At 41.6% G+C, this 18,614-nt stretch overlaps 1 protein-coding gene across 4 annotated transcripts in view; it reads right to left on the bottom strand.

Moving 5' to 3' along the window:
* The window catches only part of RALA (RAS like proto-oncogene A), a 57,643-nt gene that overhangs the window by 2,570 nt on the left and 36,459 nt on the right, over positions 1-18,614 (bottom strand). For 3 of the 4 annotated variants that reach the window (XM_043963990.1, XM_043963984.1, XM_043964000.1), the window contains 3 exons: positions 10,882-11,032; positions 9,516-9,724; positions 247-421 (listed from right to left, as the gene is read on the bottom strand). In XM_043963990.1, the coding sequence (XP_043819925.1) occupies positions 247-421; positions 9,516-9,724; positions 10,882-10,995 (498 nt within the window). In that variant the 5' untranslated portion in view covers positions 10,996-11,032. Of the gene's footprint in view, positions 1-246; positions 422-9,515; positions 9,725-10,881; positions 11,033-11,156; positions 11,189-18,614 lie in introns of those variants that run through there. The other variant, XM_043964009.1, reaches the window with a different exon arrangement.

Here is an 18,614-nt window from a genome sequence, read left to right as displayed (position 1 = left end):
CTTGAGGCAGCTGGCGAACCCCAAGGCTGTGCCTGCTACTCATGGTATCACTAAGTTTCACTGGCGGTCACTCCTGGGAGAATTGAAGCAGGACATTACAGAAAAAACTTCTCCCAGTGCAGAGTCAGGGCAGAGCCCCTCCAGGGACAAAGGGAGCTCCCTGGGGAAGCAGGAACAAAGCAGCTGCAGGGGTCCTGGGAAGGCCGGCCAGCAACAGGAGGACCCAAAGCCTGGCCAACCACTTACCTTATCAACATTAGCACGTGTTTTGGCTGAGGTCTCTACATAGTTGACGTTCCACTGATCGGCTCTGTTTTTTGCATCTTCTACAGAAACTTGTCTTTTATCTTCTAAATCTGATTTATTACCAACTAGAAGAAAGGGAACATTCTCATCCTCCTTGACTCTTAAAATCTGTTCCCTGGAAAAGAGGAATTTAAGAAGTAAAAATCAGCACACTCTTTCTCTATAGATAAAAAAATAAAATAAAAAACCAAATGGAAATCTACACAGAGTAGTTGATTTCATCCATTTAAATTTTTTTTTTAATTTATCTTTATTTTTATTTATTTATTTAGAATTTTCCCCACCTTACATATAAAAACAAATTGTAACATCGATTTTTAAAACTGTGTTCCAAATTCTCTTCCTCCCTATCCCCACCTTAAGAACTCAAGCAATTCAATAAAGTTATACATGTGCAGTCATGCAAAAGAGGCAAAAAAACTTTAGAAAAAGAAACTAACAAGAACAACAAAATATACTTCCATCTGTATTCAGATACCATAAGTTCTTTCTCTGTAGATGGATTGCATTTTTCATAAGTCCTTCAGAGTTGTCTTGGATCACTGCATTGCTGAAAATAACTAAGTCATTCATAGCAGGTCATCTCACACTATTGCTGTTATTTTGTACACAGTACATTTCACACTTTGCATCAGCTCATATAAGTCCAGGTTTTTCTGATAGCATCCTGCTCATCTTTATTTTTTTAAATAGTAAACTACATATATAGTACTTTAAAGGGAGATTTCCTTACAAAACACCCATGAGGTTGATTATTGCATCAACAATAGCTAACATTTATATAGTACCTTATACCTGACTAAAAATTTTCTTCACAATAGCCCAGCAAAGTTCCGTCATCATCACCTTACATTGCTCTTGTCTCTGCTCCAAATTTTTTCCCAGTTACTACTGCTAACTATGTTTCCCTCCATCCTATTCGCTCCCCTTGATTTCTCATCTGTTTTGATACACTGAGTCCACTTGTCTTTGGACAGATACTCACAAGATCAGAAGACTCAGTCTTATTTTTTCGTCTGCTGATGAACAATCATTTATTACATTAAGTGCCTACTGAGTGCCAGGCCCAGTGCCAAGGGATGGGAATACGAGGACAAAAAGGAAACCCGAAACCACTGCCGAGACCGTGAGTGAGTATACCTAAGCATGGACAGAGAAAGTTCAGGGGATGAAGGCAGGGGAAGCATGGGGCTACAGGAAATGCTTCAAAGGGCCAGAAGCTGGTGCCTGAAGGAAACCAGGGGCACTAAGAGAGAGAAGCCACTGCAGGCATCAGCCACAGCAAAGACAAAGGCATAGAATGAAGACCATGAGAAACAGCTTAAGACTGACTGGCTCCAGAGGAGAGTGAGTGAAGGCAGTGACATGCAGGAAGGTTGGAGTCAGAGTGCTGACCCCTGGACACAACAGGAGCCACCAGGGCTTAGGGCTGGCCTGATACCACCCTTCCTTTAGAAAAGACTCTCAGGGGCAGCTAGGTGGCACAGTGGATAAAGAACCAGCCCTGGAGTCAGGAGTCCCTGAGTTCAAATCCGGCCTCAGACACGTAACACCCACTAGCTGTGTGACCCTGGGCAAGTCACTTAACCCCAATTGCCTTACTAAAAAACAAAACAGAAACAAAATAGAAAAGACTCTCACAGCAGTTTGGAACTATGCCCAAAAGCCTACAAAAGCTGTGCATACCCTTTGACCCAGCAATACCACTATTAGGTCTTTTTCCCAGGAAGATCATGGAAAAGGGAAAAAGAATCACATGTGCAAAAATATAGGGGCTCTTTTTGTGGTGGCAAGGAATTGGAAATTGAGGGGCTGCCCATCAATTGGGGAATGGCTGAACAAGTTGGGGTATGTGAATGTAATGGAATACTATTGTGCTGTAAGAAACAATGAGCAGGAGTTCAGAGAAACCTGGAAGGACTTGCATGAACTGATGATGAGTGAGATGAGCAGAACATTGTCCGTAGTATCAACAACATCAGGTGTGGCTCAACTGTGATAGACTTGATTCTTCTCATCAATACAATGGTCCAAGATAGTTCCAAAGGACTTATGGAATCTAGATGCAGATCAAACCATATTATTTCTGTTGTTTTTGTTGTTGTTTTTCATTTTTCAGGTTTTTTCTTTTTGCTCTGATTCTTCTCTCATAATATGACTAATGCAGAAATATGTTTAATGTGATTGTATATCCATAATCTATATCAGATTACTTGCTGTCTTGGGGAATGGGGAGGGACAGGAGGGAAGGAGAAAAATTTGAAACTAGAAATCTTATAAAAACAAATGTTGAAAACCATCTCTAAATGCAACTGGAAAATAATAAAATATTTATATTGGAAAGAAAAAGACTCTCATAAAAGGGATACATTAACTTCTAGCAGAGCTGACTGACAAAGGGGAAGGGGGCCTGACTTTGTGTACACTGTCTGAACCACTCAGGGCACAGTTTGTCCTTTATTTTATTTTTATAGGGTAAAAGTTAGAGGTTCATTGTTCTTTGGTGATGAATAAATTGTTCAATTGGCTATGATCAAACACTACCACTCACCAGTACAGAAGCAGGTACGTAACCAGACTGAGTAAAAAGGCACAAAGAACAGATGGTGAATATCACTGGTAACTAAACTTAGACAAATAGAACTTCTCTGGAAGAAAGGTTCTATCAAGAAGTGCCGAATATGTCCTTACCATTTGGTTAGAACAGCTCTTGATCTTAAATCAGTAAATTATATTTCTATACTACCCCATATCCATTTCAATTCAAAGAGATTCTTGGTTACCAGGTATAATTCCAGTCCAATTTAGAAGCAGATTTCCTCCATAATGTCTCCTTTCTGAACCTCTGAAAAGCATAATGATCAACCATTCTTTTTTTCTTTCTTTTTTTTTTTTGGTTGGGCAATTGGGGTTAAGTGACTTGCCCAGGGTCACACGGCTAGTAAGTGCTAAGTGTCTGAGGCCAGATTTGAACTCAGGTCCTCCTGACTCCAGGGCCCGTGCTCTATCCACTGCACCACCTAGCTGCCCATGATCAACCATTCTTTAGGACTATCACAACACTTTGGAAACAAGTGGCTCACAAATCATTTTTAATTCATTAATTACCTATGCATAAGAGAAATAGCTGATAAACCCAAAAGAAAGTTTTATTTTTACATGGGAGTTAAAAGTAACTGAAATATCATGACACTTTCAGTGACAGTAACATTTCTAATTACAAACCATAATGCACATTAGAATTGTTATGGCACATATAACCTCTATCAGATTGCTTGCTGTCTAGGGGAGGGAGGAAGGAAGGGAGAAAAATTGGTAACTAAAAATCTTAGGAAAACAAATGTTGAAAACTATCTTTACATGTAACTGGAAAATAATAAAATACTTTTATGATTAAAAAAAAAGAATTATTATGGTAAAGCTGAAAAGCCTTAGGCAAAAGCACATAAAGTTTGTATTTGAAAGGAAACATAAAGACATTACCAGTTTCACTAGGATGCTAATACCAAAGATTAAGAAGCAAAGTTTTCTTTTGGTCCAGAGAACAATTCAAATCCCTGCAATTTAAACCCAAATGAACCCTAGCTTTCTATGTCTACAGAGGATTCCCTTTCTCATCTCATAATGTTGGAGAAGCTGTGGAAAAATGGGAACATTAATGCATTGTTGGTGGAGCTATGAACTGATCCAACCATTCTAGAGAGCAATTTGGAACTATGCCCAAAAGACTATGGCACTGTTCATACCCTTTGACCCAGTAATACCACTCCTAGGTCTGTATCCCAAAGAGATCTTAGAAGAGGAAAAAGGAACCACATGTACAAAAATATTTATAGCAGCTCTCTTTGTGGTGGCAAAGAACTGGAAATCTAGGGGATACCCATCAATTGGGGAATGGCTAAACAAACTGTGGCATATGAATGTAATGGAATACTATTGTGCTGTAAGAAATGATGAGCAGGAGGAGTTCAGAGAAACCTGGAAGGACTTAAATGAACTGTTGCTGAGTGAGAGGAGCAGAACCAGAACACTGTACACAGTAACAGCAACGCTATGTGATGATCAACTGTGATAGACTTGGCTCTTCTCAGCAGGTCAATGATCCAAAACAATTTCAAAGAATTAATGATAGAAAATGTTCTACTTTTTTTTTTGGTCTTTTTTGAGGTTTTTCTCTTCTGTTCAGATTCTTCTTTCACAATATGACTAATACAGAAATAGGTTTAATGTGATTGGACATACATAACCTATATCAGACTGCTTTCTGTCTTGGGGAGGGAGAAGTAAGAGAAGGTGGGAGAAATATTTGGAACTAAAAAATCCTATGAAAACAAATGTTGAAAACTATCTTTACATGTAACTGGAAAATAAAATACTTTTATGATTTAAAAATTGTAAATACATCCTTTTCAGATCATAATACAATAAAAATGACATTAAAAATGGACAATGGAAAGAGATTAAAAATTAATTGGAAATTAAATAATTTAATCCTTAAAAACAAGTGGGTCAAAGAACAACTGATAATGTCATTAAAGAAAATGACAATGAGATAACATATCAAAATTTATGGGATACAACCAAAGCAGTACTTAGGGGAAAATGTATTTCTCTAATTGCTTTTATCAATAAAATAGAGAAAAAGCATATCAATGAATTGGGCATGAAACTAAAAAAACTAGAAAATGAACAAATTAAAAATCCCCAATTAAACCAAATTAGAAATCTAGAAAAGAGATTAGTAAAATTCAAAGAAAGAAAACCACTGAACTAATAAATAAAACTAGAATCTGGTTTTATTGGGGGGGACACAATAAAATAGATAAGCCATTGGTTTAATTTGATTTGAAAGAAGGAAAGAAAACCAAATTACTAGTATCAAAAATGAAAGGGGTGAATTCACTACTACTGAAAAGGAAATTAAGAGAGTTGTTTGCAGCTATTTTGCCCAATTATATGCCAATAAATTTGACAATCTAACTGAAATGAATGAATATTTAGAAAAATAAAAATTATCCAGATTAACGGAAGAAGTAAAATACTTAAATAAGCCAATCTTAGAAAAAGAAATTGAACAAGCCATCAATGAACTTCCTTAGAAAAAAATCCCCAGGACTAGATGGATTTACAAGAGGATTCTACCAAACATTTAAAGAACAATTAATCCCAATACTATATAAACTATTTGGGAACACAAGTGAAGAAGCAGTCCTGCAAAATTCTTTTTGAGACAAATATAATGCTGATACCCAAACCAGGAAGAGCTAAAACAGAGAAAGAAAATTATAGACCAATTTCCCCAATGAATATTGATGTAAAAATTTCAAATAAAATGCTAGGAAAGAGATTACAGCAATACATCCTAAGGAATCATACACTTACCAGGTGGGATTTATCTGGTACAGCATTAGGAAAACTATCAGCACAACTGACCACATCAATAATAAAACCACCAGAAATCGTATGATTATCTCAACAGATGCAGAAAAAGCCTTTGACAAAATACAGCACCCATTCCTATTAAAACCACTAGAGAGGGGCAGCTAGGTGGCACAGTGGATAGAGCACTGGCCCTGGATTCAGGAGTACCTGAGTTCAAATCCGGCCTCAGACACTTGACACTTACTAGCTGTGTGACCCTGGGCAAGTCACTTAACCCCCATTGCCCGGCAAAAACAACAACAACAACAACAACAACAAAAAACACTAGAGAGAGGGCAGCTAGGTGACGCAGTGGTTAAAGCACCAGACCTGAATTCAGGAGTACCTGAGTTCAAATCTGGCCTCAGACACTTGACACTTGCTAGCTGAGTGACCCTGGGCAAGTCACTTGACCCTCATGGCCCCGCAAAAAAACCAAAAAACCCACTAGAGAGCATAGGAATAAATGGAGCTTACCTTAAAATAATAAGTACTATTTATCTAAAACCATCAGCAAGCATTATATGTAATGGGGATAAGTTGGAGACATTCCCAATAAGATCAGGGGTGAAACAAGGATGTCCATTATCATTTCTATTATTTAATATTGTACTAGAAATGTCAGTTATTGCAATAAGAGAAGTAAAAGAAATTAAAGGAATTAGAACAGGCAATGAGTAAACAAAACTATTACTCTTTGCAGACATTATGATGGTATACTTAGTGGATTCTGGAGAATCAACTAAAAACTACTTGAAATTATTAACAACTTTAGCAAAGTTACAGGATACAAAAACCCCCACATAAATCATCAGTATACATACATACATACATACATACATACATACATATATATATATATATATAAAAAACACGAAGTCCAGCAATAACAGGTAGAAAGAGAAATTCCATTTAAAATAAGAGTAGACAATAAAAAATACTTGGGAGTCTATCTGCCATGACAAACCCAGGAACTATATGATCACAAACTATAAAAACACTTCTCACGGGGCAGCTAGGTGGTGCAGTGGATAGAGCACTGGCCCTGGAGTCAGGAGTACCTCAGTTCAAATTCAGCCTCAGACACTTGACACTTACTAGCTGTGTGACCCTGGGCAAGTCACTTAACTCCAATTGCCTCACTAAAAAAAAAAAATAAAAACACTTCTCACAAATAAAGTCAGCTCTAAATAACTGGGAAAATATTAATTGTTCACAGATTGGCTGAGCTAATATAATAAAAATGATAATCCTACCTAAATTAATCTACCTATTTATTGCCTACCAATATCAAAAAATTCTTTTATAGATCTAGAAAAAATAATAACAACATTCATCTGGAAGAACAAAAAGCTCAAGGATATCAAGGGAATCAATGAAAAAAAATACAGGGCAGCTAGGTGGCGCAGTGGATAAAGCACCAGCCCTGAATTAAGGAGTACCTGAGCTCAAATCTGGCCTCAGACACTTCACACTTACTAGCTGTGTGACTCTGGGCAAGTCACTTAACCCCCATTCCCCTGCAAAAAACAAAAAAAACCCAAAACTTTTAGACAAACAAAACCAATGCAACCAAGATTATAGGGAAAACAAAACTGGGAACAATTTTTGTTATAAGTATCTCTAATAAAGGCCTCATTTCTCAAATATATAGAGAAGTGAGTCAAATATACAAAAATACAAGTCATTCCCCAATTAAGAAATGGTCAAAGGATATGAACAGACAATTATCCGACAAAGAAATTAAAGCTATCTATAGTCATATGAAAAAATGCTCTAAATCAATATTGATCAGAGAAATGAGAATCAAAACAACTGTGAGGTACACTTCCTCACTCACACCTATCAGAGTGGCTGATATATCAAAAAAAGGGAAATGCTGAGTGTTGGAGGGGATGTAGGAGAACTGGGATGCTAATCCACTGTTGGTGGATTTGTGAACTAATCCAACCATTCTGGAGAGCAATCAGGAATTATGCCCAAAGGGCCATAAAACTATGCATACCCTTTCATCCAGCAATACCACTGCTAGGTTTATGTTCCAAAGATATCCCCCCAAAAGAGAAAAAGACTTATTTGTACACAAATATTTTTAGTAGCTCTTTTTGTGGTGACTAAGAATTGGAAATAAAAGGAATGCCCATCCATTGGAGAATGGCTAAACAACACTGTATGAAAAAAATACATTAACTATAACTGCTAATCTGAAAAACTTATAACTAGAGGCTATCTGAAAAAATTCTATCTAGCTCTCTGTAAAATTATAACTGGTTCATAAGTCCCTTTGCGGTCGGTCGCCATTCAATGTAAAACAAATATTAATCTGTGAACTCCTGGCTGGCGATCAGACTGCTTTTGATTCAGTGTGGGCCTTGTATAAATCCCCACAACTGCTTCTCCCAAAGTGATAAGAAAAAGATTAGGAAGCCTCCTACAATTTTAAGTAAATACCAGCAAAGGGTTTATTTGGGTGAATGAACTTGGAGTTAAATGTAGAAACAAGGATAACAAAAGTAAAATACAACCTGACTGCGTTTTAAACTTTCTCTCCTGCCATTGCCCATGCTTACAACCCCCTAGCCGCGTCTCCTTTCTCCATCTCACGTCTTTCTCTGTAGCGACCCCCGCTTCACCATAGCGAAAACCCCCCAGTGTCTCTACCTCCCAGGCTTTATAACCCTTCTTTCCCCTCAAACCTCGGGCTGACTGCACCCCCAAACGCCAATCTAATTCATTGGCTCCCCCAGCACAGGTGTCCAAGGCTGGCAGGGGCACTAAGCCTTTGTGCTGTGCGCACCTGAAGCTGGGGCTGGGCAGAAGAAGCCTGGCCACCCCCGAAGGCTGCAAAGCTCAGGGGACTTCTCGGCTCAGCTGCTGAAGCAGAGGGAGAGGGGCGCCAAGCCCAGCTCAGAGAACAACCCTGAGAGCCCAGGGCTAATCTTAACCGCCCACAGGTGGTACATGATTGTAATGGAATATTGTTGTGCTATAAGAAATGACAAACAAGACAGTTTCAGAAAAACCTGGAAAGGCTTACATGAACTCATGCACAGTGAAGAGAACACAGCACTAGCAATACTGTTTGATGAAGAACTGTGAATGACTTAGCTATTCTCAGCAACACGATGCAGGAGAGTCCCAAAGGACTAAGATGAAGCAGACTATCCACCGCCAAATAAAGAACTGACGCTGATTGAACACAGACTGAAGCAGGCTGTTTTTCACTTTCTCTCATTCTTTTCTTTTAGTCAAGTCTCAGACAAAATGATTAATGTGGAAATGTCCTACATAACTGTGCACGCTGAACCTCTATCTGATTGTTCACTACCTCAAAGAGGGGGTGGGGAGGGAGGGATAGAATTAGAAACTGGAAACTTTAAAGAAGCTGGGGGAGGGGTCTGCCATGAGGGTTTCAAACATGGGGGCTCCCAAACAGGTTTGATCAAAAGCTGGTGTTGAGGGACTGACCTACTGTACAGATACATTTTCTTCCTGATCCAGCTTCTTTCTTTGGGATCCAAGTCCCCCCAAACACTGTGGGCCTGAAAATGCGTGACTAGTCCAGAAAGGGGTGTCAGGCAGGGGAGGCGGCCACAAAACCAAGCTACGTGACAAAGCGCATCACGATCAATGGAATATTATACCAGGTATTAAAAGAATGCGCTTGTCTACACGTACTGGTATAGAATCATAGGCTATGATGTGAACTAGAGAATGATGATGGAAAAGAAAAAGTGAGAGGGCAGAGAGCCCGAGGAGGCTGAGAACAGGTCCCTCCGGAGCTATACCTGAAGTCAGCAGTTGCTGCAAAAGACTCCAGCTCTGTTATGGAGAAGACACACAAAAAGCCCTCCCCGCTTCGGAAGTAGTTGTCCCTGATGGCCGCGTAGTCCTCCTGCCCAGCAGTGTCGAGGATGTCGATCTGAACCTCTTCTCCGTCTAGGACCACCTTCTTCCGGTAGCTGTCGGCTTTGGTTGGCTCATAGTCTTCCACAAACTGGAAAAGAACAAACTCCCATCTTAATGGCTTAGCCTTCAGGGCTCTTGGGCAAATCCGCCATCTGACCAAATGTCAGGGTAGGCCCGTGCCCAACCAAGCACAGGACCAAGCCTGAAGAAGTCTCAACAACCCTGCCCCGGTCAAAAGATGGCTTTGTTTGTTGTTCTAGGCTTATCATGAAGGAAGGACTACGGCTGTGTGCTGCAAGAGAAGAGCTGGCTCTGCAAAGGCCCCAGGTGCGAATCCTGACTCTGCCCCTCCCCTGCCTTTCTTCAGTCTTGGGGCCTCCCCTTCAGGAGCCCCCCAGTCTCCCGGCACCCCCATCTGTGATCGGCATACATTTCAACCTCTACAGTGTATCCCCACACCACAAAGGCCATGCCAAGAGCGATGCTTCCTATTCATCCAGTGCCGGAGAGCTCGCCAAGCTCAGGGCTTTCAAAAGCCTTTTTTCTGCCCCTGCTCCTATTGGAGTTTGGACCTTCATCCAAGAATCCCAGTGTGGAAACTCTGTCTCCCTATGGCTAAGGCTGTTTTCTGCACAATCTTTGTGGACTTTTACAGGGTTAAAACCCTGCACACACACAAAACCCCTGCCTTACAAATGGGGACACTGAGGCCCAACGCAGTTCTGGACCTTGTCACACAGCACACCCGGAACGTGTAGGTGGCTCAGTATTTACTGAACTGAACCAGGATATTTCCTGAGGAGATTCCGCCAAGGCCAAGAGACAGAGAAAGTTCAGGAAGATGCTACATAATGAAAGCCAGCAAGCTCCAGGCAAAGAAGGCCGGCCTGGAGTCGTGGCTCAGGCAAGATGAGGCCCCAGCCCCTCTACTCTTGGGGCCTCAGGGCTCCTCATCTGGAATGAGAGAACATGGCCCCGGGCCCCCTGTCCAAGGAGAGCAGGCTGGCAAGGGGCTTGTCTATGACTCACCTCCAGCTCCCTGGCGTGTCATGGCTAGGCCAGGGCCACGAGTCACGAAGAGGACAAGGGCAGGGTCAAGACAGCCCACACCTCGCAGGGCTCTTTTGAGGCCCAAACGAGAGAACTGTGACACACCCAGGGCAGTGCCAGGCACACAGCAGGCCCTTTTTGTCAATCACAGAGAGCCACTCACAGTAAGGATGAAGACCAAGGAACCTGACCTACCTCGTCGTACATGAACTGTAGGGTCAAAGCAGATTTCCCCACGCCACCACTGCCCACCATGATGACTTTGTGCAAGGCCAGAGAATTCTGGCCCTTGGGCTTATTGGCTGCCATCTTTGGTTATGGAAGTATCCCAGGAAGAAAGAAGAATCTAAAGAAAAGAAAAACAAAATGTTTAATTCCAGTCTTTCACAGGGAAGGATGAGGGGCTGCTTGGTGGCACAGTGGATAGAACACTCGCCCTGAAGTTGGGAGGATCTAAGTTCAAATCTCACCTCAGACACTGTGTGACCCTGGGCAAGTCGCTTAACCCCAATTGCCTCACACATCCAGCCGTCCTGATGTCTATCTTGCCACTGGACCCAGATGGCTCTGGAGGAGAGAGTGAGGTTGGTGACTCTGCACAGCCCTCCCTCACTTGAATCCAATTCAGTGCAAGTGATGACATCACCTCCCGATGTCACGGTCCTCTTGGAGAGCCAAGGACAAACAACAACGAGGGGAAGGGATAACAAAGCCTGCCCAGCAGTAGTCCTTGGAACAACACGGCACCTTAGATACGTGGCCCTGTCCAGGGATACTGGGTGTGTGTCTGTGTCCCGGGGGGGCGGGGGGCAGCTCGGCCTACCAGAACACAGGCACTGCTACAGCAGCTAGAGAACCACTCCTCTGGCCCCGGGCCGGGCTCACTGACCACCAACAGCCGGAGCCAATGGCCTGTTTGTCAGAAGAACAGCAACGACATCTATTTGTTAAGTTGGGAAAATTAATTTTTGAACCACCGGCAAATTGTTGGTTAAAAAAAAAGTACAGGGGGCAGCTAGGGCACAGTAGATAGAGCACCGGCCCTGGAGTCAGGAGGACCTGAGTTCAAATCCGGCCTCAGACATTTGACACTTACTAGCTGTGTGACCCTGGGCAAGTCACTTAACCCCAATTGCCTCACCAAAAAATAAATTAAAAAAAAAAAGTACAGGGGGCAGCTAGGGCACAGTGGATAAGGCACCCACCCTGGATTCAGGAGGACATGAGTTCAAATCTGGCCTCAGACACTTGACACTACTGTGTGACCCTGGGCAAGTCACTCCATCTAAGTAGTTATTTTGACTGGGAGGACAGCTCTCAACAAATCTGCTCCTGTCCTTGCCACCATGAGGTTCCATCGTATCCCCTTCATAGGTTTGGGAGGATTTGGGGTAGTCTCCACACTCACTGTTGCCCCCTCCACAAGACCCTGGACAACTTCCACTGACTGACCCCAGACCCTCATCTGCTTTTTTTTTTCTTTTTTAAAAGACCTGTGATTTCATTGTTACAGGGAAAACCTGGTGAGGAAGTGCCCTCCACCAATGTAGATCAATCACTACCTGACACAAAAATGTACAGACACCTGAATCTGAGCATTCTCCTGAAACACAGTTAATAGACAGTCTTTGACACATTTTTTTGTTGTGCTCCTAAAAACTTGAACTCATGCAAGTTGTTATCTTTTCTTAAGAATCTAAGGGGGGAAAAAATCTCATCAGTTTCCCAGCCACATAGAAAACCTCAAAAGGGTAACAGCTTGCTGGCTCCAGCACAGGAAGATGGGGGAACACAAACAAATGGAACCAAACACCCTCCAGGCCAGAATCCACAGATGTAGATGCTCCAAGATGAATCCTCTAAAGCTCAGCCTTCAAATGAACAAAAAATGTTTCATGCCCCACAATTCACTTTTCACTCTGTCAAAAGATGGGTGCTGGGCTTGGACCTTCCTTCTCTAGGAATTCTCCCCAGTTATTCACACCAAGACTCTTGTGAACCCCGACTATGCAGGAAGTAAAGAAACAGAAAACTCTGGAGCTTGGGGAGAGGATGTCCTCTGTCCCTGCAGCTGCTGCCTAGAGGATCTTCCGCTCTATTGTTTTCCTAGTTTCCTGCCAAGACAAGGGAGCCCACCCCACCAATAACAGATCGTAAGATTAAAAGGCAAGTACTGGGCCTGGAGTCAGAAGACTTAAGTTCAAATCCAGCCCTACATACTTCCTAGCTGGGTGACCCTGGGCAAGTCACTGAACCTCTGCCTCCATTTTCTCAAATTTAAAATAGGGTTAATTACAAGTTATTGTGAAGATTGAAGACAATAATATTTGTGAAGCGTCTAACATGGTGCTCAGCATACAGTAGTGCCTAATAAATGCTTGTTCCCTTTTTTCTTCCCTTCCCGTTGTTTACAAGTGTCCTTGTCTTCCTCCATCCTTAAAAAAAAGTCCCTGATACCACCACACCCCTCAGGCTACTGTCTTATATTTCATATGCCCTGCACCAATTCCAACCCTTGGCAATATGGCTTTTAATCTTACACTCACCTGAAAACTGCTTTTTAAAAGGTTCTCTATGCCATCTTTACACCACCCTAGATCCAGATTTAGACCCTAACTCTGCCTTTTACTATCTGGGAGGCAATATGATACAAGGGAAAAACACTAGCTCTGGAGTCAGTGGCCCTGGGTTCAAATCCTACCTGTTTGACCTGGGACAAAGCCAAGGCCTACCACCTCTGTGAGTGGGAGGTCTCTCTCACACTAAAGCCAAGATTCCTCCTCTGTACAGTGAAGAGTCTCCAAGGTCCTTTCTGGCTCTAAATTGAGGAGCCTACACCCCATATACCCTATTCTACTGAACTGGCCCATCTGTCCCATTCATTCTCTCCACATGCAACAGGGTGCCAGACCTCAAGTGTGGCTCATCTCTCACTCACCTGAACTTGGCAACCAGTTAGGAAGGGGCAACTGCTGAAAGGAAAGGCATCTCATTCAACCCTCAAACACTCATGGGGAGCCCACACCAAGACCGAGGGGGAGAAGGGAAATGATTGATGAAAACCACAACTTACCAAGACAGCAATCCATCAGAGCTTACAAAGCTTACACATATCTATCTCATATATACTGGATCAAATGGATTTTACTTATCATCTTGTTTTAAATTTTATCCTTAAAGCCCTTGGATGATTTAAAGTATCTTTTACAAAAACCACGTAATGCTTGTAAACAAGAAAAAATTGATCAAAAACTGTTTACAGACTTAATCAGCAGTTCTGAGGAAAAATCTTATCTTCATCTGCTTCAGATTCAATGGCAGATTAACTCTAAGTTTATCATTTATGCATTCTGCCATAAATAAGTAGGTTGATCGCTGGTAAGACCTGCCTGTTGCAATTATGTAAATGGTTTCTCATACTAGAGTTAAGCCTCACTAATTTGAAATAGGGGGAACTGAAGATGCCTGTGCCTGAAGGGAAAGCCACCCACCACTCTAGTAATACAGAAGTTCACCGCTGACTGAATGATGATTAAGAAATCCAATGAGAAATAGCAATGCAAAAATTTTAAATAAAATCCTAGTGAGATTACAGCAATATATCACAAAGATCATATACTATGACCAGTTGGCATTTATACCAGGAATGCAGGGCTGGTTCAATATTAGGGAAGTAACATCAGCATAACTGGCTATATCAGTAACAAAACCAACAGAAATCATACAATTATCTCAATAGATGCAGAAAAAACTTTTGACAAAATACAACACTCATTTCTATTAAAAACACTAGAGGGGGGCTGCTAGGTGGTGCAGTGGATAGAGCACTGGCCCTGGATTCAAGAGTACCTGAGTTCAAATCCAGCCTCAGACACTTGACACTTACTAGCTGTGTGACCCTGGGCAAGTCACTTAACCCCCACTGCCCTGCGCAAAACAAAACAAAAAAAAAAACACTAGAGAGCACAGAAATGCATGGAGGTTTCCTTAAAATGACAAGCAGTATCTATCTAAAACCATCAGCAAGCATCATCTATAATGGGGATAAGCAAGAAGCCTTCCCAACAAGATTGAGGTAAAGCAAGGATGCTCATTATCTCTAGTATTACAGTAGTATGCTATACTGTACTAGATTTGTTAGCTATAGCAATAAAAAAAGAAATTGAAGGAATTTGAATAGGCAATGAGGAAACAAAACTATCCCTCTTTGCAGACAATATGATGATATACTTAGAGAAATCTGGAGAATCAACTAAAGAACTACTTGAAATAACAACTTCAACAAAGTTGCATAACTCATAATCATATATATATATATATATTAGACAATGGGGGTTAAGTGACTTGCCCATGGTCACACAGCTATTAAGTGTTGTGGTAAAAAGTTTTTTAACAGTCGGTTAGTGAATACGGAAAAACGCCAGTTTTTAAAGGACCACCCTTTCGGGGAGGAGACCAATGGTGGCCATGCACGGGCTACGCACGTCAGCCCGGCTGCTAAGCACTCCACTTCCGGGGTGCGAGCTTAAAAGGCAAGGAGAGAACGGAAGTGAGATCTCTTGCCTGCTCTCCTGGTCCGATGACTGGCGCGACACACAGACAGACTCGGACTGGAGTTGGACGTGGCCGGCTTGCCGTTAGCAGCACGTGCTTGACTCGGCTCTCTCTCCCCCCAAAGGTGGCCTTGGGTTTTTGGTGAGTTTTATATGGAATATAGACTAAGCTTAGACTTAAGACTGTTTGTTTTGTATTTCTACTTTCCTATCCCTCTAATCAACATCACCTGGTAACTACCACACAATAAAAGCTCTAACTATAGACCAGAGGTTTCTTCCTGGTCTGGGAGATAAATTAAGGGAAAGGTTAAAGAGGGGAGATTTATGATCTAATATCCAATTTTAAATCTCACAGTGTCAAGTGTCTGACACTTATCATTTCTATATATTACCAACAAAGCCCAGCCCAGCAGCAAGAGATAGAAAGAGAAATTCCTTTTAAAATAACTGTAGACAACATAAAATACTTGGGAGTCTACCTGCCAAGATAAATCCAGGAACTATATGAACAAAATTACAAAATGCTTTTCACACAAATAAAGCCAAATCTAAACAAATGGAAAAATATCAACTGCGCATGGGTAGGCCAAGTCAATATAATAAAAATGACAATTCAACCTAAATTAATTTACTTCTTCAGTGCCATGCCAATTAAACTACCAAAAAACCCCTATTTTATAAAGCTAGAAACAAAATTCATTTGGAAGAACAAAAGATCAAAAATATCAAGGGAATTAATTTTTTTAATTCAAAGGAAAGTGGCCTACCCATACCTGATCTCAAATGACATTATAAAGTGGCAATCATCAAAACTCTCTGGTACTGGCTAAGAATCTGTGTGAATAAATTAGGTACTGTGGTAAAATATGAAAGTTTTTAACAGTCGGTTAGGATAACTGAAAGACGCCAGTTTTTCAAGGACCACCCTTTTGGGGAGGAGATGAACAGTCCGCCTGCTGCGCATGTCAGACTGCCTGCCGGGTACAGTCCGCCTGCTGCGCATGTCAGACTGCCTGCCAGGTACAGTGCGCCTGCTGCGCATGTCAGACTGCCTGCCGGGTTTTTTTTGACTTCCGGGGTGGAGAAGAGGAGAGTAGCCTTTTTTGCCGGCTTGGCGGGACTCCGGGCGGCGCGGCACAGACGGTCTGACTCACTCCAAAGGTGGCCTAAATCGGTTTGGTGAGTTTTTATAAGGAATATAGACTAAGCCTAGATTTAAGACGATTTGTACTGTATTTCTGTTTTCCTATCCTTCTAATCAACAACACCTTATATACAATAAAGGCTCTATCTAGAAAACCAGAAGCTTCTTCCATTTACTAGTCTGGGAGATGAATTAAGGGAAGGGTTAAGTAGGGGAGATTTATGATCTAATATCCAATTTTAAATCTCACAGTTTGGCGACCCCGAAGGGACCTTAAGGACCCTCCCACCCTCCCTAGTTTGGCCATAAGCCGGCTAATTCGGTGGATTTTCCAAATACCCCCCCCCCCCCCCCCCCCCCCCCCCGCGGACTTTCCCTTTGTCTAGTCTCCCTTAAAGACTTTAAGCCTCTAAAAGTCTTGCTTTAAACAGAAAAGCCAGCCCAGTTTAAAGGGCAAGATGCTCGAATATTCTACCATCCCTTTGATTTTTCTCATCGGAATGTATTGGGACAGCATAACATCCCGACTTAGAGGAATAGTTTACTCAATGGTCCTTCATAACATTATTGGTTTTTTCCTCATTCAGGCAGCAAAAAGTTTTTTGTATAATAGTATACGTGAGAATCTTTGGGAAAATACGTTTAATATAAGTAGAAATTTTATGCCTGCAATTGAAATACCTTTTAATACCACATCCATAGTTCATACGACTAAGGATTTTATTTTTTTTTGTTGTTTTTTTTTTGTTTTTGTTATTATCATTGTTTTTGTTATTATCATTGTTATGATGTGGGGGAAACTCTCACATATGGAGAGAGACCTCAAAATGGCTGTTTCTACTAGAGATGATCCAAATTCAGAATCAGATCAGCAGAAACTACTCCCTCTGCAGGAAGCTATAGAACATAGTAAGAAGGGAGTGCCAATTCAAGTCAGAAAATATAGCCCCTTTAGACCAAGTGACTTGAGCGCATGGAAATCAATCATCCCTAGTTTTGAGAAAAATCCAAACACTGTAATTTCACAGTTAAGGACTATATTTAATGCATATCAACCCAGTTGGGCTGATGTTACTTGCCTTTTGGAAACTTTACTGTCCCCAACTGAGATTACAGATATTATCTCAGCAGGAAATGCCCTTGTTGCGAAAGGTAAGGCCGATGTGGAATGGCCTCTAAAGGATCCAGAGTGGAATTATAATGATGATAGGGATTTCCAAAGATTAAAAGATGCTAGAGAAACACTTCTGAAGGGAATGGAATCTTGCTCTAGAAAACCGGAAAACTGGCAGAAATTTTTAAGCCTACCTCAGGAGGCTAATGAAAGACCAAACAGATTTTATGATAGACTTTGTGAGGCCGCTAGACAGTACACCAGATTGGATCCAGTAGATTTAAGAGATTCCTGTATCATTCTCAACACATTTGTTTATAATTCACTGCCAGAAATACGCAGATACTTTCTGAAACAATGTCCAGACTGGAGAAATCTCTCAGTAGATAGAATTAAGGAACTTGCAAATTATGTCTTTGACTCACGTGAGGAAGATCCAGATCACCCTAAACAGAGCATTCTGGCACCAGCGATTCCTAGTCAGCCATGTGGACACCGGAACAAGGACACTAAGGTGTGTTGTTACTGTCGTAAGGAGGGGCATGAATTGAGAGAATGTAGGACTTGGAGAAGAAATTCTAATTCTAATTACAGGCGAAATCAAAATAGAAATAGATCTTTTTGGAGGAATACAGAAAGGCAGTACCAGAATAATGGTAACCAAGACCCCCCTCAGAAGAGGACACAGGAATGATGGTGTCTTGGGGAGGAATGGAACATAGATAATGAAAGCCATATATTCCCAGATCCGGATTTTTTGAATGCACTTGTGCCAGTCCATTCACCTCCCCAGAGTAATGAACCACATGTCACCTTAAAAGTGGGGGAGACTTATTATGATTGTCTGCTAGACACAGGAGCCTCTAAATCAGTATTAGTAAGCAAACCAGATGCTGGGTGTAGACCTGTAGGATATTTGAATGTAGTGGGAGTCTCAGGAAAGAGCCAGAGAGTGGCAAAATTGAATCCTCGCATGGTATCTATGGGGCCCTTAACAGTAGAACATTCATTTTTACTCATGCCTGATGCCCCTGTAAATTTATTAGGTCGTGATCTCCTTTGCAAGCTTAGAGCAACCATATCTTGTGCTCCAGATGGGGCTGTCTCCTTACAA

The sequence above is a fragment of the Dromiciops gliroides genome, chromosome 1, assembly GCF_019393635.1.
Source record: "Dromiciops gliroides isolate mDroGli1 chromosome 1, mDroGli1.pri, whole genome shotgun sequence".
Lineage (NCBI taxonomy): Eukaryota > Metazoa > Chordata > Mammalia > Microbiotheria > Microbiotheriidae > Dromiciops > Dromiciops gliroides.
Note: the sequence above shows the minus strand (reverse complement) of the source record. Positions and strands in the feature narration are given on the sequence as shown.